The sequence below is a fragment of the Ambystoma mexicanum genome, chromosome 10 (assembly GCF_040938575.1).
Source record: "Ambystoma mexicanum isolate Mex_15411 chromosome 10, UKY_AmexF1_1, whole genome shotgun sequence".
Classification (NCBI taxonomy): domain Eukaryota; kingdom Metazoa; phylum Chordata; class Amphibia; order Caudata; family Ambystomatidae; genus Ambystoma; species Ambystoma mexicanum.
The window spans coordinates 1647563506-1647584269 of NC_090932.1; the positions used below are offsets into that span (position 1 = coordinate 1647563506).

The 20764-nt window shown below is 44.9% G+C and overlaps 1 protein-coding gene across 6 annotated transcripts in view; it reads right to left on the minus strand.

Moving 5' to 3' along the window:
• Positions 1-20764, minus strand: part of EP400 (E1A binding protein p400) — a 1542855-nt gene that overhangs the window by 910829 nt on the left and 611262 nt on the right. For all 6 annotated transcript variants that reach the window (XM_069620067.1, XM_069620064.1, XM_069620063.1 and 3 more), the window contains one exon: positions 1369-1505. In XM_069620067.1, the coding sequence (XP_069476168.1) occupies positions 1369-1505 (137 nt within the window). The remainder of the gene's footprint in view (positions 1-1368; positions 1506-20764) is intronic.

Sequence of the window (20764 nt, forward strand, 5' to 3'; positions counted from 1 at the left end):
AGCACATATGTTTTGGGGATGCCAGGTGATAGACATTTTGGGCACAGGTCGCTGCAAAGGTGGCTGAAGCAGACATTAAACTGGAAGTGCAAACACCTGCAGCATGCATCCTGGGCAGTTACAAAAAAAGCACCAAAAAAAAAACAAACCCCTCAACAGAGACTTGATCTACATCCTGGCGAAGAGACAGATTGCTATGGGGTGGAAGAGTGCTAGGGGTCCAAGCATCACACTATGGTGGCAAGACCTACACAAATGGGCGACAGCGGAAACCGGGGCATGCGAGAATGCGCTGCGTGAACAGAAACTGGACACCAGTGAGGACTTACACCAATGGGTGGCACTTAGAGTCCCCGTTACTGAGCTCTAGGGAGAAAGAAGACACTTCTAATGACGAGGGCGGCTCGTGATGGCAGTCTGGTGTGAACAGAACTGATGTACAGTCAGTGGTCTTGGGGCGAGGGACGGGTGGGAAGTTACAAATATAATCTTACGAAATGCAATGATATTGTTCTTTTCCAGTTAATGTTGACTAAAACCTAATAAAAACATTTTTTTAAAAAATCACATTAAAATACAGGAGTGGGAAAAAGGGTCTCACTCTCCAGGTAAAAAAAATCAAGTCCTCAAAATACAGCAAAGTTGCTGGGGGTCTCTAAGGTGGAGGGAATTGGCACATTTTTGAGAATGCTCCCTAACAGACAAAAAAATGGTAAAAGACTAGGTGAGAGGGGGAAAAAAGATTCCCCTTCACCTAGGGATAAGGTAAACTAGTTACCTGGTGAAAGCAAAAGGTTACGGGGTTGACTGGTCAGGAAGACGTATCATAAATATGAAACTCTTACCGAACAGTCGCGACCGAGGCACCACAGGCATATGTCATGCGGGTTTATCACTGACATCTTGGAGCTGCATTCGAAGCAGTGCTTGAAGCCCGAAATCCGAGGTGCGAACATGGCAGATCACAATGATAACAAAATTTGTCAAGAAAAAGATTGAATAACGCTAACGTTCCTCAAAAGCAGCATGCTGAGCATGTGGAAAAAACGGAACTGAGGTACGGGGCGTATGATATATACGAAGCCCAACATCACGTCCAGAGCAGAAGATGGAGTACAGAGTCAAGGAAGGGTGACGATCAACGGCCGAGTCGAGGTCCACTATGCACCTTGTTGAAGATTTTTCCGAGCAGCTAAAACTGGAAGGGGATATCTGAGGAGGAATCTGCAAGAGAAAAGCAATCCATTGAAGAATTAATTAGTAACCTATAAAAGGCAGTCATTCACTAAGCCAGGGCCTGAAGCATGCCAAATTGTGACAGAACTGTGCAGAGGCCAATTGTTTATAAAGCACACAAAATGCGTGTACCTGTCTCTTTTTTCTCAGCTCCTTCTGGCGACCAAAATACAAAAGGATCTTCAGGCCTGGGCACCACCGTTTAAATTCCAGCTCCCACTTCAGAATCCGGCAGCTCCGCACAACGATCAAATGAGGACCCCAGTTACCTTCAAGGCAAGGCAAAATTAAAAATTAAACTGGTTAACATGACTCTTCCCCAAACACCAACACCCACTCTTACTTTTGGGCTTTGGGAATGTTAATGCAGTCCCCCCACGCAATCCGTGTTAGGAGGATTTTCTTTAGACACTGGTCAAAAGCCCAGGTACATCCGCCTCACTTTGGGCACATGGTTTCCTTTTGAGAATACCAGGCTCAAAAGAGGTAAGGTGGAAGAGCAAACCAGACATAACACTCAAGGTGAGCATTTGTGGACAAAAGGAACAGCAAACGTTTTAACAATAAAAGATTGTCTGGACAAAACATTCCTATAGCACTATAACCTTTTATATCGAGAAGCCAAAAGAGAACATTTACTACAGTGAAGTGTGACTTGGTAACATGTGTAAATTATGCACCAATAGTTGAAGTCTCTACAAGTTCTTAACAATTCTGTAAAGACTACTGAGAAAATGGAAGGCAATTGTTTAAGCTAAGTAATGTCTTTGTATCGAAAAAAACGCCTAACAAAAGGGCCTCTACAAAATAAGAACATCACAATCAGCAGAGAACAGCCAGTGTGAACCCCAGACAATCAACCATACCAGATCGAGGAGAATGAAAGAAAAAGGGAGAAAACCAGCTGGGAATGGTTATCAAAAGCGCTAACGGAGCCTAGAAGATCCTAGCAACGAAAAGAGCTCACTGAATCAAGACAAATTCAAGATGAGCATAAAACACCAGAACAAAGACCAAACTTAACATCTCTGGGATCATGGATGACAAGGATTCTCCCACCTCATGGACCCAGATGAAGTAAACTTAGGAAGTTACGACCTGATATGTCTTCAAGAGACTTGGCTACTGGACCCACCGACCCTCAATGGCTATGAAATGACGTTGCCAGCAACCAAAGGCACCAAGGGAAGACCAGCAGCAGGATTGCTAATCTGAATAAGATCAGGCAGCGGATGCAAGTTGGAATCCATTGAAAGAAAAGACACCACCTTCTTAGCTGTAACGATCTCGGGAAATCAACCATACACAGTAACAGAAAAGGAAAAAACTCCTACTATTAATCACGACATAATGGTATCCAAAAGCCCAACCAGACAAAACCTTCTTATGAGACCTGGAACGGATCATTGACGAAGCATCAGCTAAAAAGCTTATTGGTCAAACGGTAATATGTGGAGATATGAATGCAATCAGCGGTGGTCCTACAAAAGAAACATCCAGGAACAAAATCAAGAGTAAGGCGGCTACCCAGAGAAGAATTAAGTTCGACCAACTCTTACTATCACGAGACCTGCATAATTTACAATCCTTGAGAACAAAAGAAAATAATGAAATCTCGACCTGGGAAAAAGATGGTTTGAGAGCCAACATAGACCACATTTACGTTTCAAGATCAATATTAGCACCAACTAAAACCTTAGAGGTCAGAAGAATCTCGAAAAGTGACCACAACATACTACAAACTGGCTGGGAGATACCATCAACTCCTGCACTTCACGAATCACCAAATTGAACTGACCCGACAGGGCAAGAGCCTAAAATTGTCAAACGCAGCAACAACAAACATCACGGGCAAGTATCGCAGAGCCAAAGGAGAGCTGACATCCAACACGGCCCTGGGAAAACTGGATTGTAGACCATTGCTGCAGTCGTATCTGTAAGTAAGAAAGAAGAACCCCACGCAATCTACAACATATCTACACTTCAGGAATGAGCAATTGATGGAGGAAAGAAAGGCCATGAGACTTGCTATTAGAATAGTCAAGAAAGATCCAACAAAAAAAAAAACATAGCAGCTAATATGGCAAAAAAATCTACAAATCTTGGCCGAAACATCATAGACACATGCTGTACCAAGAGGACTCTTAAGCAATGCTAAGATGTCTCGGTGGCAAAAAATCTAAAGATTTCCGGTCTCTGATCAACTCGACTAACCAACTCGCACAAAATACGCCGATGAACAACGTAGGAGAAAAAAAATGGATTGAACACTTTTCAAAACATTTTCGTAAACCATAACTAGACATCCAGTACAAAGAGCCACAAATAACAGCATCATGGCAACTGGACTATGACAGAGACTGGATTGAAATCAAAAAACTAAAATCTTCACGCGCCCCGGGTCCGGATGGGATCACTAACCAGGATCTGAAAGAGAACAGAGACCTGGGCTCCTTTAATAATGGACATCTTTGATACATGCATCAGATCAAAAAGCTTACCACCGTCCTGGACATCTGCCAAAGTAGTCCCCATCTATGAGAAAAACAAAAAAAACTGACCCTGTGAACTATCGACCGATAGCTCTCTTAGATGTACTGGGCAAGCTATTCGGATCTTTCCTCATGGATGGATTTAACTTGTGGGCAACTTCTTCGGAAAGCAGATATCCTTTTCAGTCAGGTTTTGTTAAAAACTCAGGGACACTGGCAAACATCTTTGCTATAAGTGCCATGAAGGTGAGAATCCTGGACGGGGGACCAAGAATATTCCTGGCGTTCGTGGATTTAAGCCAAGCATTCGACAGAGTTGACAGACAGACTCTGGCACAAACGGACAATATGGAACTATCCAAATACAAATCTAGCCCCGATCAAAAGTCTATACTCAAACGCCACCATGCGAGTGAGGCTCAGCGGCACTGGACAGTTATCAAAAGAAATTGAGGAGTAAAACAGGGCTACCTACTAGCCCCTGCATTGTACAACGCTTATACGAGCAACATCGGGCACCATGAGACCAACCTAAGGATTTTTCCTCCACAACTAGGAACGGCCAAAGTCAGTCGCCTATTGTATGCAGACGATATAATATTGCTCGACCACACGGCAATAGTTCTCAAACGCCTATTAGATGGCCTACAGGCATACATAAAGGAAAACTACCTCGCAATCAACATCCAAAAAACGAAAATTTTAACCTTGGAAAAACATTGCAAACCCAAGGAAAGTGCAAAATGGTCAATGGGGGGGACAAAAGTTGAAAAAAGTCACCTCTTTCACATACTTAGGAGTGACTATCGACTGCAGCAGACATGAATCTCAAATGCAGGAAACATTGTGGGCAAAAAAAAAAACTGGTGACGCCACAAACAAAGAAAGTGGACAGAAAATACGGCAGATTTTCGATACAAGCAACAATCAACTTTTACAAGTCAAAAGCAATTCCGACCATATTATACAGCTCAGAAGCGATGCCCGAGATCCCAGACACAATCTGGTCCAGATTGGAAGGTTTCGTATGGAAAAGAACACTAAACTGCAATCCACCCCAATTGTGTCAATAAGAAGAGAATTTACGCTGGTCTCCATGAAAGCAATGGTCATGCTAAACGGCCTGATGTTGTATCGAAAAATCTAAATTCAAAACTTTCGAACTAATCAGAGAGGAAATGGGAAACAAAAGAAATAAGATGCGGACAGCATGGGCAAAAAAACACAACACAACTTTCTCATAGAAATAGGAAGTTCGGAAAGTGAATTGGAAGAAAAGCCAAACAAAACCAAATGGACTAAAAATCTGGGATTGGATTCAAACTCTGGAGGATGCAGCAAAAAACAAACTCACTCACCATCTTTCACCGAATTCACAAAAAGTCAACATGACAATCTACTACCTGAAAAAATGTCTGAATAAAAGAACAAGAAAAACTTTCCTCAGAATCTGTCTAAATCTCTTGAAAACAAACGAGATACTTGCTATTCAAGGAAGATCACCAACCAACAAATGTCGCTTCTGCAAGGCCGAGGAAACATGGAAACCATAAGGCACCTATCGTTAACATGCAAGGGAACAACACGAAACAGAGAAGCCCACATGGGCCACCTGTTTAAAAACGCATTAATCCTAGAACACTGGTGGGGCCACTATGTCCGGTAAATCTACAAAAGGGGCCATTGTAGTGGTAAAATTCTTCGATAGCGTACATCGACACATTAATCGAGTACTCACGTGAGTAAGAACAAATCAAGGACCACAAACAAGAAGGCTCCTCTTCAAAGAAAATAAACAAGGCCAGATATGCAAAGTGGACACAAATCATGATCAGTTAAACCAAGAAATAAATTATATATGTTTTTGTATACATTACTTTTATTCACATTCACAATAATCAGTCACTACAGAGTAAACAGAAGTTGTAGTCATGAATGACAACATTGAGAGGTGTTAGGGAGAATTCTCATTTATGTGGTAATTCCCTTCCACCCTAGAGACCATCATGTCTTTTGCTGGACTTAAGGACTTTAATTTTAACCCTGGAGTGAGCAAGACCTTTTTCTCGCATATCTATTTCTATCTGATTTGGACTCTGTATTTTTCTGACAAACTCCATAGGCATCTACTTTTGTATGGTGACACACAGCACCTTCAGCGCAGTGTCACTGAGAAGTCCTTTGGATTTTTCAAAAGGTTTAAACATAATCTTTTGGGTAAACTACTATTCCCAAGAGTATTAAAGTCAAATTGACTTTACTGACCCTTTTGCTATGTAGATTTTATGTTACCCTACTACTTTAAATGGCTGGTGGCAGTGGTTTAATTTTCGTACGCTTGTGCTTTCCTACCGCAGGCTGAATCCTCAACTGCAGTATAGCACCTATGTGTGACCATTGTGTCAAAATGGCCCTGGTCGTTTCTTTGCCATTTCTTGTTTGTGAAGTCTTAAATGGGTTTTACTCTGCGCTCCAAACAAGGTTTGTTAAGCCTTTGGCCGGCTTCAGTACTGAAACCCGCCTCTGGCTCCAGTGTGTCTGGCAGGACAGGAAGCGAGGGAGGTGCCCAAAACTCCCGGTCTTTACTCTTTCTGGTAACCAGAATGCACCCAGTCGTGATTGGCGGGGTGGCTGTCCTTGCAGAACAGCCCCCCTGCTGCGTGTGTGACTGTTAGGCAAGACTGTAAGCAGTACCCTTTGGGTGCACTACAACAACCCTAATCTCCTGGCAATAGGAACCCAACCTTTGGTAGAAGTCTGTACTACACAGGTTGGTAGCGTGATGAGAAGCCAGGCTCATCTCAAGAGGGGTAAATGTGAGCAGTAGGGGAGTTGCACAAAGAGTCACAGCGAGAAGAATTCAAATAAACTTGTACACACAAGATTTCTTAATTTTAAACAATTTATTTAAAAGTCAGTTTGAGTAAGCCTTCTTCAGAAGGGGCAATATGATAGTAGAACAAGTTACTTACAAAACTGGTAACGTTCTTTCGATGGGATGTTCCTCCGACGTATTCCTCATCTTTGATGTTATCCATTTCAGCTTGCTGGCCTTCCGACTGTGTTTTACCTTCCTTCCAGGAAGGGGGTAACTTACTTTGCATTGGGGGTTACCAAAGTACTTACCTGCTTCAGAATATTTGTGTGATCTCGTGTTGTTATAACACCCTTTTTCTTTGACATATTCCAAGTATTGCTCTAAATGCAACAGTTATATATTAATGTTTAGTGTCCTAGCTATTTAAGTCACCTGAGGGTGTAGGAATTGTATACATGCCGTCTCAAATGGGTACTTGCTGATTTAGAGAAATTAAGAGTGTATTTTGGAGAGTATTTGTGTTTCGAAGGAATTGTGTCCTACGGCGTATTCCTCATCTTTGATGTTATCCATTCCAGCTTGCTGGCCTCGCAATTTTTTTTCAGTAGAGGGCACTGCGTGTCGACATCCTTCGAGTCGGTGTCCATCGACAGCCTCCGTATCGGCGCCGACGTCATCATGAGTATAAATAGACTCGCACAGCATCCGTTGCTCGGTTCCGTTTTGAAGTTCAGATTTGCTTTGCATTAATTGGTTAGTAACCTTGAAGGAGCGTAAGCTGCAACTACAAGGTAAGTTTTACTGCGGGGATGGATGGGCGCGGCGATAAGGAATACGTCGGAGGAACATCCCATCGAAAGAACATTAACAGTTAGGTAAGTAACTTGTTCTTCGAAGAGATTGTGTCCTCCGACGTATTCCTGATCTTTGATAGACTCCCATAGCAGTAGTGTAAAGAGGAGGTGGGAGTAAAGATGAAATATTTCCCTTTAAAGATGTACAGAATGCAACACAGCTTTCCCAAATCTTGTCTCCTGGCTAGAGGAGGAATCCAGGCTGTAACATTTGGTAAAAGTATGTGTGGACGACCATGTGGCAGCCGCACATATATCTTTAATTGGGACCCCTCTTTGGAGGGCCGAAGAAGCTGCGATACCCATGGTTGAATGAGCCCCAAGATGTCCAGGGGGTTCTTTTCCTGCCGATTTGTAGCATTCTAGAATTAAAACGATCCATCTTGAAATGGTCTGTTTTGTGATTGGCAATCCTAATTTGTGTCTTGCGTATCCTACAAACAATTGGTCCGCTTGCCTTATGCTAGCAAGTCTGCTAATGTAAAAACTCAAAGCACGCCTTGGATCCAGCCTGTGTAACCTCTCTTCCTCTTTCCCTGGGTGGGGAGGAGGATAGAACGAAGGTAGGGTTATTTTCTGAGTAATGTGGAATTCTGAGACCACTTTTGGGAGAAAATTAGGCTTCACTTGTAAAACAACCTTGTCTTTATGAAAAATTGTATGAGGAGGTTTGCAAGATAGAGTCTGTAATTCGCTCACTCTTCTGGCAGAGGTTAGAACCACTCGAAAAACTGTTTTAAGAGTGAGAAATCTTAATGAACAGGAATTAAGTCATTCAAAAGGAGTATCCATCAGAAATTTTAAGAATAAATTTAGGTCGCACAATGGGACTTGAAAAGGCTTTGGGGGATAAACATTAGTTAATCCTTTCATAAATTGAATTACCAGGTGTATTTTGAAATATGAAGGCTCCTCTGCAGTATGCTTAAAGATAGACAGCGCTGCGAGGTAGCCTTGATCGTACCAATTTGAAGACTTGAATTTGCTAAGTAAAGCAAGAAAGAGAACACCATTGGTGTAATGCAAGAAAAGGGTTCAATATTCTTTTCTCTACACCAGCGGCAAAGTTTAATCCAACGGAAGCGGTATAAAGTCTTTGTTGCTGGCCTTCAAGCCGAAAGCAACACCTCCATGACGTCATACGAGAGATCCCAATCCTTGTATCTCAACCTTTCAGAAACCAAGCGTGAAGGTTGAGGGTTCTGATGTCTGGATGGAGAACCTGACCTCCCTTCTGCGAGAGAAGATCCTCTCTTTGGGGAAGACGAATCGGAGGACAGATGGACATGTCTAAAAGGTACCGGTACCACGTTCTCCTAGCCCAATCCGGGGCAATTAGAATCATGGTTTTCCGGAATCTTCTCAACCTCCTGATCATTTGAGGAATGACAGGGACTGAAGGAACCGCGTACAGAAGGTGAAACTCCCAGGCCACTACGAACGCGTCCTCTAGAGCTCCTCTCGGGGGAAATTCCCTTCAACAAAACTGATCGCACTTCCTATTGATGCTGGTGGCAAACAGACCCACTTGAGGGGTTCTCCAAAGGGTGAAGATCTCTAAGGACTTCCTGAGTTAGCTCCCACTCGTGGGAGACTGCTCTGCCTGCTCAGAGCGTCCGCCAACAAGTTTTTCTCTCCGGCTAGGTGAGCTGCCAATAGAGAGATTCCTTCTTGAATTGCCCAAAACCAGAGCTGCATTGCCTCTGCACAGTGGCAGTGACCCCATGCCTCCTCTTTTGTTGAGGTAGTGCATGGGCACTGTGATGTCTGTCATTATCAGGACATTATTTCCCTGTACTTATGGCAGAAAAGCTTTTAGTGCTAGTCTGATTGCACTCAGCTCCAACAGGTTGACGAGTAGTCTGGATTCCGATGGAGACCAACGACTGCTGATGGTCAAGTCGTTGGCATGGGCTTCCCACCCCGTGAGTGATGCATCCGTGACTACTGTTATCTCCGGCCATGGTTGCCAAGACTGTTCTCCTTTCAAGATGTTCTCCCAACAGGCCCACCACTGAAGATGTCGAGCTACTCTGTCTGGGACTTGAAGGAGATCCGACATTCTTCCTGAGAATTGTGACCATTGGGTTCTTAGTGCCCACTGGAAGGATCTAATTCTCAGGCGAGCCTCTGGCACTATGAAGATGCAGGTTGCCATGAGGCCTAGCAACCTCAAAAACTCGAAGGCTGGTACATGTTGGGCATTTTGAAACTTGATGACCATCTGAAGAATATCTTGAGCCCTCACCTTTGGTGGCGAGGCTATTCCCAGGGAAGTGTCCAGGACTGCTCCAATGAACTGGAGTCTCTGATGGTATCATCTGTGACTTCTTTAAGTTGAGGAAGAAGTCCAGCTTGTGAAGGAAGTGGCAGACATAATCTAGCTGGATCTGAGCTTGTTCAGGAGATACTGCTCTGATCAACCAATAGTCCAGGTAGGGGTAGACGTGGATCCCTTCCTGCCTTAGAATTGCAGCCACTACTGACATTAGCTTGGTAAAGACTCTCGGGGCGGAGGTCAGCCCAAATGGCAAAACTCGAAATTGATACTCAGAGTTGTCACTTGCGAACATCAGGTAGTTCCTGTGTTTGAGATGGATTGGCACATGGAAATAAGCATCCTGAAGGTCTAGAGGTAACAACCAGTCCTGAAGCTGGAGGGCCTGAAGGATCTGAGAAAGGGCTACCATCTTGAACTTGTCTTTCCTGAGGAATTTGTTCAATCCTCGCAAGTCCAAGATGGGTCTCACTCCTCCGTCCTTCTTTGGTACTAGGAAGTAGGGGTAATACCAACCCTCTCCGCTACAGGTACCGGTTCTATGGCACCCTTCGCTAGCAGGTCTAAAATATCCTGCATAAGAAGCGGGTCTGGAAGCTTCAAAGAGTTGTTCCCCTGTGGATGACTGAGGAGTGTGTAGGAAGGGCAGGCAGTAATCTTGGGCAACTGTCTCCAATGCCCAAGCATCTGATGTAATAGCCTTCCATTCTGCCAGATGTTGAGTTAACCTGCCCCCTACTGGTGTCGTGAGGGGAGTCCTCAGAGGGGGTTTAGAAGCGGCTGACGCAGATGCTGAGGGTAAAGTGGCACCTGTTGCTGCGGCTTTTGTATCTTTTCCAGTCCACCACGGGTGAATCGTCTCTGGCCCCTTTGAGCTGGCTGTCCTCTGCCTTTTTCAAATGCGGGGTAAAAGGGAAAGGACCTACCCCTCCAGGAAGCTCCTGAGGGACGATTTGGGGTCTGCCGGATTGCAGCCCCAAGGGATTTCGCTGCTGCCTTGGATGTCTAATATCTCCAGGCTGTCATCAGCCTTCTTTCCAAATAAAGAAGTGCCGTCAAAGGGCATGTTCAGAAGTCTGGCCTGTACATCTGGAGCAAAACTAGACTTACGCAACCACGCAAATCTGCGGATTGTGGTACTTGCCGCTATGGCCCTGCTGATGCTTTCAGCAGAATCAATGCCTGTTTGGAGGGACTCGCACATTGCATCTTTTCCATCCCTGATGAGGTTTAAGAATGCATCCCTTTCTTCTCCTTCTGGGAGACAGCCAGTCGCAGATGCAGCAGACTCCCAAAGTGTGTGGCTGAATCTTGCTAGCGTGCAAGTGGCGTTAATCGACTTAAGCGCCATGCTACATGCCGAAAATACTTTGTTTGACATGGCATCAAATCTTTTATCATCCCTGTCCTGTGGAATAGTAGGGTATGCCGACTTACTGTTCGATGAAGTCGCAGCTTGTACAACCAAACTCTCTGGAGTTGGATGCTTGCTCAGATATTCAGGATTGCAGCCGATACTCTGTATTTAGCAGAACGTTTTTTATTTACTGCAGGGATAACTTCAGGAGTTTCCCAATTAGCAGATATTATTCTTTCCAGAGCAGTATGAAAAGGAACAACAGGATCCTCCTGTGGACCTTTATCTAAAATATCAGTGAGGTCATCCTGTCGAAAAGAAGGTGTAGGTGTAGTCCACCCCATGAATTCGATTATTCTGGCCATCAGAATCCTATAAGGAGTCTCTGCATGCTCTCCAAGGTCTGATTTAGCAACTCTACCTCTGGGGAAGTATCTAAATCACTTGCCTCATGTAGAGACTCTTGAAGGTCTTTTAACCTGTTGTCCTCAGAGATTAATTCCTCTGGCATGGGTATAGTAGTCCTTTGTAAACCAAAGGGTCTCATTGTCGGAATCCTCCCCTTCCTCATATATAGAGGACAAGGCTCTAAAATAGTCAGACCTAGGATGTGGTTTAAAACCCATTTCTAGGGCAGAATGAGCTAAATTTGTTGTCATTGCCTGAGAAAGCGTCGAGGTTGTCGAAGTTGACGTCGTAGGCTTCGACAATCCTGAAATAGGTGTTGAAAGTTTTAAAAGACTTCGATGCACTCGAGAGGATCCGAATCCTACTCGGCGTCGTCTAGATTGTCGGTGGCATCCTCGAAGTCATGGTCGAAGCCTTCGACAACTCTACTGCCTGTGACGTAGTGACAGTTGTAGGTTTGTCCTTTATCGGGGTCGACAGTGGCGTCGATGAAATTCATTTATGCGAAGGGCCCTTCGACAAAGGCGTCAATGACGCAGATTTGTGAGTCGAAGGAATCTTCGACGACGGCGATGATGACGCGGTTTTATTGCTTTTACTCGAGGGTTCATGACGCTCGAGTACTTTCTCTGGTGAGAACCGCTTCGAGACCTTGAACGAGAATGTTCCTTTTGTCAACGAGGAAACTAATGTCTCAACTCAGCCGAAGAAACTTTCGAGGGAGTAGAAGTTTTAAAGCCCTTACCTTTCTCCAACTTCCCCATACGCTCCTTGAAGGCTTTCACCGTCATGGACATACAGTCCTTGCATTCCAAACAGTGATGCTCTGATCCCAGGCACCACAAACAGATCCTGTGAGGATCCGGCAACGACGTTTTCTTCCCACAGTCAAGACATTTTTTGAAACCGGACCGTGTAGTAATAATGGTAATCTTCGAAGACGGTTCGTGTAATGGTAATAATCTTCGAAGAAAAAGAAGGTTTTCCTGAAGAAAGGAACCGAGTGTTACGTTTCCGAGGCCCACGAAGCGCAGAAAAACCGAAGTGAGCAACGGACGCTGCGCAAGTCTATTTATACTCATGACGTCAGCGCCGATACATAGGCTGTCGAGGGACACCGACTCGAAGGATGTCGACGTGCAGCGCCATCTACTGAAACAAATTTCAGAGACCAGCAAGCTGGAATGGATAACATCAAAGATAAGGAATACGTCAGAGGACGCAATTCCTTCTAAACACAAATACTCTCCAAAATACACTTAGTTTCTCTAAATCAGCAAGTACCCATTTGGGACGGCACACAGACATTTCCTACACCCTCAGGTGACTTAAATAGCTAGGACATTAAACATTAATATATTACTGTTGCATTTAGAGCAATACTTGGAATGTGTCAGAAAAAGGGTGTTATAACACAAGATCACACAAATATTCTGAAGCAGGCAAGTACTTTTGGTAACCCCCAATGCAAAGTAAGTTACCCCCTTCCTGGAAGGAAGGCAAAACACAGTCAGAAGGAAGATGTCATTCAGGGAGCAAAGCCAGGCCAAAGTCAATTGGACAAAGGTTTAGGTGAGCTGAAGCAATTCTTGCAGGTAGGTAAAAGTCTTGCAAAAGGTTTTAAAAGTCTTTGTAGAAAATAAATCAAAGTAGGGCCACAAGCTGATTAAGCTTGCGAGGTAAAGAAGCCGATAGCAACTCTACAGAAGAAACCAAGACAAGTCTCCACTGAGAACAAGTGAGGCTATACAACAAGAGATAAGTTCTTAGACTTTACAGTACCTTTGGTTCAAAGCAATGATTCCAGCAAGCTTCTGTTCCTGTGCAGCTCTGCAGATCCTTTGTTCCTGGTCCTCAGTCATGGGGACAAGAGGGGGAATGCCTGGGGACTCCAGCACTGCAATGGGCCGATCACCGACCGCAACCGGAAATCTTCAAACAAGTGGCACTTCAGTGTTTCAAGTCCTCGCGTCTACCGTAAATAGCAGCACTGTGGTTCCTGGTTGTCGAGATGGGCTTTCCTTGCATCTGGGATCCAGCACTCTTAAGGTGACTCAGGCTCGGTCAGTTCTATTTCCTCGAAGTCCAGAGGATCTTCCTGGAGCTCTTGGCCAACTTAAATGCAACGCACACGATCTGCTGTTCCTCTCCCTGGCGCTTCGGTTCCAGCAGCAACTGCAATGGAAATGCAACCAGCTTCAACAGTATGTCCAGGTGGCTTACTTTGGAGTGGATTGGTCCCACCAACTCAAGGGGAGAAGTCGTCCTTGCAGGGCTGCTCTAGTCAAGGCAAATTTGGAGCTTCAGCACAGCAGCAGGGCTTCACCAAGCAAACCAACGGTCTATGTGTTGCATCAGGCGTCTCTTCAAAGTTCTTCAGATTTATTCATCCAGTGGTCGACTCTGCCATCCAAGCCAAAAAGCTGCCTCTTTTATGCAGGTTTTTCCCATTCATGCCAGCCGAGCTGCCAGTCAAACAGCAGGGTGGTTGCCCTTGACGGACAGCCAGCTGGCCAATCACCTTTGGGTGCATTCCTCTAACCATGGAAATTAAGCACAGGGTGTTTCTGGCATCTCCCTCACTTCCTACCCCCACCAGAAATACTGGAGCCAGAGGAGAGCTTCACTCGTGAATTCCACCAAAGGCAAAACGAACAAAGGGACCTAACCTGGTTTGGTGCGCAGAGTAAATCTCAAAAAAGACCTTTTCACAAAGAAATGGCGAAAAAAGAAGACCAGGGCCATTTTGACAAAAATGATATGATATGGCATTCATAACGCGCCTATACACAAGTGCGCGAAGAGTCAAGGGAGGGGGAACAAAGGGAAGACAGAACTATGCTACTAGGCCAGGTGTCATTCAGATCGCGCAAGTGCATGGAGAGGGGGGGGAAAGGGAAAAGTGCATGGGGGAAGGGAGAGGGGAAAGTGCAGTACATGGGATAGTAGAATAAATAAGATCAATAAAAACGGCCAGATGGTGGCAAGTGCAAGGTAAGTGCAGACATAAGTGCTGGTAGGGGGACTGTAGGGATACAGAAAACAGGCACCCTTGGGTGCTTTACTGAAGCTGAAAACGTAGGCTGCGGTAAATGCACACCACGGTAGTTAAAGGTAAACCACTACCACCAGACATTCATCGAGGAAAGGGTAACAAAATGTTTACATGAGAAGCTAGACAAAGGGGATACTAAGTAACCCCTCCAGCACCCTATTGTAAGATAGTGTGTGCTGGGTCTAGAAAGTTACAAATGTAAATAAAGTTAATTTCAATGTACTGTTCTGGGAAACAGTAGTTTATCCCAGAGAAAGTATTTAAACCTTTGGGAAATCTGAAAGACTTCCCTGTGTCACTGCCCTGAAGTTGCTGTGTGATACAATCACAAAGATGATGCCTATGGAGTTTGTCAGACTACATAACCAAAAGAAACAGTGTTAAAAAAAGAAATCACATTAAAATACGAGACAGTGGGAAATTAAGTCCTCAAAATCCAGAAAATTTGCTGGGGGACTCTAAGGTGGAGGGAATTAACATTTCTGAGAATTCTCCCTAACAAAGGGCCAGTTTGTACCACAGTTCCCCATCATACCTGGCCGGGATCGCCAGGCCGTTGGCCGCCTTGACGGTCGATGCAGTGGAGTAGACAAAATTTTTCCCCATGGCGTCCAGCTTCTTCCCCTCGCTATCCGGAGGGACTGAGGACCATGACAAGGGGTTAGACAATCTCTTCCTCACAGCCGCCGACACAGTCCAGTGACAGTTGCGACCGTAGGCACCTGGGAACAGACTCCGCCACCCGGTACTTTTTCTCTGGCATATCCCGCTTGGCCGTGGCAGGGTTCTTCAAAATGGCCAGACCTTCCTCCACACGTCGTCGAGAAGGGGCACCACCAGAATGGTCTTCCATTTGGCCTTGCGCCTCGGGTTCCTTTTTTGGTCTCATCGGGTGTCAGCTGGAAGAGCTTGGACGCTCTGGAGACCATGGCATGAAACAACCCCACCTTATTCTGTGGGGATGCCCTCGGCTGAGCAGATCTGCAGGACGTGGCGATGTTGTCCGTCGTCTCTGTGTCCCTCTTGGGGGCATGAGGGCCCATGGCACGGGTGTGGTCATTGATGCAGTAGCGTTAAATGGTGCTTCCTCTTCTACGCAGGTGGCTGATACGGGGTCACCGGGGCCTGCAGCTTCCTTCTCTGGATTTCTGACACCAACGTTTGTAGGGTCGAAGGGATGTCCAGAGATTCATCTCTCGGCGGAATTGTGGCACTAGGTCTACTAGGAACTGCGTCATCAGCATTTCTGCCGTCGTCCTCCAGGTTCTCGTGGATCGTGTGTACGGACTCCGGTTCCTCCTCATTCGAGGAAGAAACAACCATGTCCTGGGGTACCGACTGTGGCTGGCCTGGGACCTAATTGCCCCTCCTCCCCCTTTTGCACCCTTAGGGGTCTAAGCCAAGCTCAGTGACAGCATCCCCTTTTCCAGTGTCTTTGCCACCATCCCAGCCGAGGCCTCCCGCCTCGGGGATAGGGACAATCTGGGTGCAGTCGGGGCTACCTTTGCATGGTCAGCCCCTTTGGCCTTCGAGAGAGGGTCCGCCACCATGACAATCGTCGACAACTATTTTTCCTGCACTGTCTAGGCCTTCTTGGGCAGGTTGGCTGTCTTTTCTTCCACCCTAGGCTTCTCCTGCAGCTTAGTTGGGCTATTTCTGTTTAAAGGAGGAGCTGTATCGATGGCTGCAGATGGAGGTGATGGTGAGGTTTATAACGTGCCATGCCCATCCCAGGACCCACTTGCGCAGTGACCCAGACGGAAATAGACTTGCGCTGCTTGGCCTTGTTTGGGGCCCCAACGGATGGCGTTCCTTCAAAGGACTTAGAAGACTGCTCTTCGGACCGGTCGGTCCTGGGTGAGGCATGACCATGCTTCAGGCACGGGCAGAGGCTTTGGCGCTTAGCCACGCCGCCAATCTACTGTGACGATCCTTCATCGTTCTCTTGGAGAAACTGAGGCAGAACTTGCGATGATCTTCTTTGTGGTCCAGGTGAAGGCAGTAGCGGCATTAGAGTGGTTTGTCCTCCACAAACATGTTCAGCAGTCTGAATCTGGAGCAGAGCTTTAAGAGGGAACTTCCCACTTACTCCTCCATCATGGCCGGAGGTGCGGAGTAGACCCAATGGCCTTTATTTAATGTATTTGCTATACGCCCAGACACGGAGGTATCACAGCATAGTTTACAGCTAGCTTAGCTTGATTGTCTGGTTACAGGGTGCAGGATGGTTACATACAAAAACATTGCAGAGAGTTACAGTATATACAATTTCGGTTGCACATTTCAGAATATTGCAGAGAATTCAGTTAGATGAAACAGATATGGAGAGGGGGAGTAATGGGTGGGTGAATGTTAGAATTGATTAAAAAGAAATTCATTTTTATTGGAAACTGATAAAAACTCAATGATCCTTGCTCTTGAAGGGCGCTGAAATTCACCGACAAACAGCGCCCCAGTTGTCAGCCGATGGAGAGAAGAGCACACAGGCTCTGTTTGACAAAAAGGACTTTCATCAAAAAAGAGCGAAAACCCATAGAATAGCTCACAGAGCAAAACTTGAGGACACCCAACACAAGAGCGTGCAGCAAAAATCTGAAGATGGCTGCCAGAGGAGGGGCTAAGGGAAAGGGCAGTCATTGGCTGGGCGCAGTATGACCCAGAGCTCTGTCTTTCTTCCGGCGCGGTGTAGGCCTGAAGACATCTGGGATCTTCCAAGAAGAACAGTCGACGATGTCTTACCTTGAGGGGTGATTAAAGATGTTGAAAAACGGGCCTCCGTTAATCGAAAGGATAAGCGATGGAGCACACAAGCTCAATTGAACCGAAAACAGTTTTCCTAGAAAAACAAACTCAAAAAAAGCAGAAAGCTCGAAGAGCAAAACGTGCGGTAAAAATCTGAAGATTGCTGCCAGAGGAGGGGCTTAGGTAGAGGGCAGTCATTGGCTGGGGGCGGAATGACCGAGTGCTCAGTGATTGGTTTATAGGAGAAAGACAGTTTTAGAAACTAAACTGAAACTTTTTTTCTTTTACCGAGTATTCCCAGCCTGAAGACAGGGAATATTCTTGAGCATGTGAATCCATGCCAGACCTCATCCTGGAGAATATAACATACGAGCTGCGCCTTATGTACGACCAACTAGTTAGGCGGAAAAAAACAATCTGTGGGACCTTGACGTGTGAAGGATTTGGGGTAAACTACACGTCACGTTAGGGATAGTGTTACAGTCACGCCCATGTCTACATCACTTTTCGATCGTCAAAGATGAGATGCAATACACTACGATTACCACTAGATGTCGGACTATATGCACAGTATCAGACAGATGTATTGCAAAATTAATGGTTTATTTCATTTATACAGTGGCAAAGACTTATAAGTCAAACACAATATAAAAAACACTACACTATACTAGTTCCACTTATCACTATACTGGTAAGTAAGCCAAAGTATAAACACATTTAGAAAAGCAGTATTCAATTCAAGGTGAGTAAAACCATATTAGACCTTTAAAATGACAGTATGTAATTCAAGCTAGGCAGGCCCTTATTGTTAGTCAACTAGGTTACTTAGTTTCAGGAATATACAGTTATACCAACATTACTTTTTAGAATAGTGGAACACAATTCAAGGGTAAGTAAATAACTAAGTAATAGATTACCAAATAGCAGGAAGCAATTCACAGCCAAGTAATAACTTTGTAACACTTCTAACTTTTTCTACTTCAAGAATATACAGTTAGAGCACCAACACATAGCATGTAAGTACTTTGCAACACTTATGGGAGTTATCCTAAAGTCCACTTGAGGTAAGACTTCATTAAACTATCACTTGTCTTACAGGTACCTAACTCCTAGTATAAGCTTGTACTACTTCAGGAACCTTAGTAGAGTGGCAGAGCAGTCAGGCTTATCATAGGTGGATAATGTGAACTGTAGATAAGTACAATGAACACAGCTAGTACAGTAGTCCAAAGAAACACTTACACCAATATTATATTAAAATATACCATTTATTAAATTTACTCAAGGAAGTCAGAAAAATACTTGGCTCAATTAACCAACACACTTAGGAATAGTTATAAAAACTGTTCAAAGGCCACTGCTTCTGTGGTAGTTGCTTGTGGTACAATGGTTACAGAGATTGACAATGACAATTCTACCGTATTATCATACGACCACGCACCTGCGTTAAGACAAAGATATATATATTGTATTTAGTTATCAAAACCACATAAGATAAACGTCTTTTAGGAAGGAATAGGATGATTAGTCCTACAGTAGCAGAGCTTAACTTTCTAGAGACACTTTATCAAACTAAAGCTTTTAAAGTCATGTCTATATGCAAAAGTCATTTTGGAGAGGGCTCAAAGTCTTACAAAGCAGCAGAACAGCAAAGGTTCCATAGGATACTTTTAGTCTCGAGGAAAAAATACTTGAAGAGTTAACAATGAGACCATGTAATAGAACTCACTAAAAGAACACAAGCCAGCAGCTTGGGTTTGAGGTTGGAGTGGACACCCTGGACAACTCTTGATGCACTGCAGATTTCTTTGGTCTCCCTGTTCACTCTGCGGTTTTGGAGCCTTTTTCTCAGCACCAAAAAATGAAGGTTCTCACTCTGGAGGTTCACCTGGAGCTCAGCAAAACCTTGGATGGATTCGGCTTCTCAAAGATGACGCACTGCAAATGGGATCAGGACAGCAGTGGTGACTTCACAGTGATGCAAAGGGTCTGCAGGCATCTCTAGCCGACTTCTTCGGTTAGCGAAAAAATCCTCCCACACCTCATGCCTGTCCAGACACTGGAGCCTAGGCAGGGACACCCAAGGGTTCGTGCTAAAGGCAAAACACACATACCTCCAACTCCCAGAATGGTAGAAGGGCCAACAAAGAACAACCACAATAGAAATGGTGAAACAAGAAAGGAGCCACCATGTTAGAACATAGGTGGCCCTATTGTGCACAACCGAGACCCAATATAGTCGGCAGTAAAAAAAAAAAAACACTATTTGATATAACACGTCCACTGCCACCAGCCATAACTGTGCGATTGTCTAGGTGACTGAAAAGTCACAGGAGTAGAGAAAAGGGGATACTAGGAATCCTTTTTGGCACTCCGCTGAAGGTGGTGTGTGCCAATCTCTCAGACCATGGAATTTTGGGAGAGATACCAAGTATCTCTCTGTCCTTAAGAACTGTAGTTACTTGAGGATATTGAAAAAAAAAATCTTAAAAGGTGGACCTTAAGGGTCCCCAGCAACACTGCCCATAAGGAGCGGTGTGCTACACTTGTAAAAACACAAATGCCTTTAAGAGCTATGGCGCAGACAGACTCCATACAGGTATAATACAAAGATTAGAGTTCAAAATGACAGTGCCCACAAGAATGAATGAGTGAGTGGAAAAAGGCTCCTCTAACTCAGGATTGAAATAAAACGGTGAAGTAGTCTAGAAGAAAAAGGGCTGGGGGTCTCACTAGGAGAGGGAAAGAAGCAAAAAATGATAGGTCTCCCTAACACCCGGCCCCAGCCAGACGACAAATTGGCCCAGGAAAGCAGAAGCTTTACCTGGGAAAGGGGTTCACATATATGGAAAATCCAGTCCTGAGAGGGTAGTACGAAGTTCAAAATTCAAGATGGCCAAGTGACAGGGCGAAATCTCATGGCACAGATATTTCATAGCATATGGAACTTTAATAGGCATTAAGCGTTAAAACGCAAAAGTGCATGCTAGGATGTAAAAAAAAGATAAAAACATTAAAAAAGATGGAAAGTTATCTACTGCCACCACCCGTCACTTTACTGTAAGGTACTGTGTGCAGTCCAAAACAAACTATTTCGTGAAATGGAGGACAGAGATTCCCCTCTCTCCCCCCCACCCCATTCCTCTGCACTGATGGCCATAGGGACTGATGGGTACCCAAAAATAGATGAGCTACGCAAGGTACAGAAAGCAAAAAGGCTTTACTCCAGTCCCACCCTCCAGCTCTCCCCCCCACCCCCCCAAAAGTGTCACGTTCCAAACAGCAAATAGTTTGTGTGAGTGTTAGGGAGAATTTTTATTTCTGTGCCAATTCCCGTACAAACTTGGAGACCCCCAGCTCTTTTGTTGGACTTCTTAATTTTAACTCTTGAGTGAGTGGCACCTTTTTCTCATTCCCTCCTGGTTTGTTCCCAATGAGGATTTTATGTTTTCACTGTTTTTGGAGTCCAACAAACTCCATAGGCATCTGCTTTTTGTATAGTGACACACAGCACCCTCAGTGCA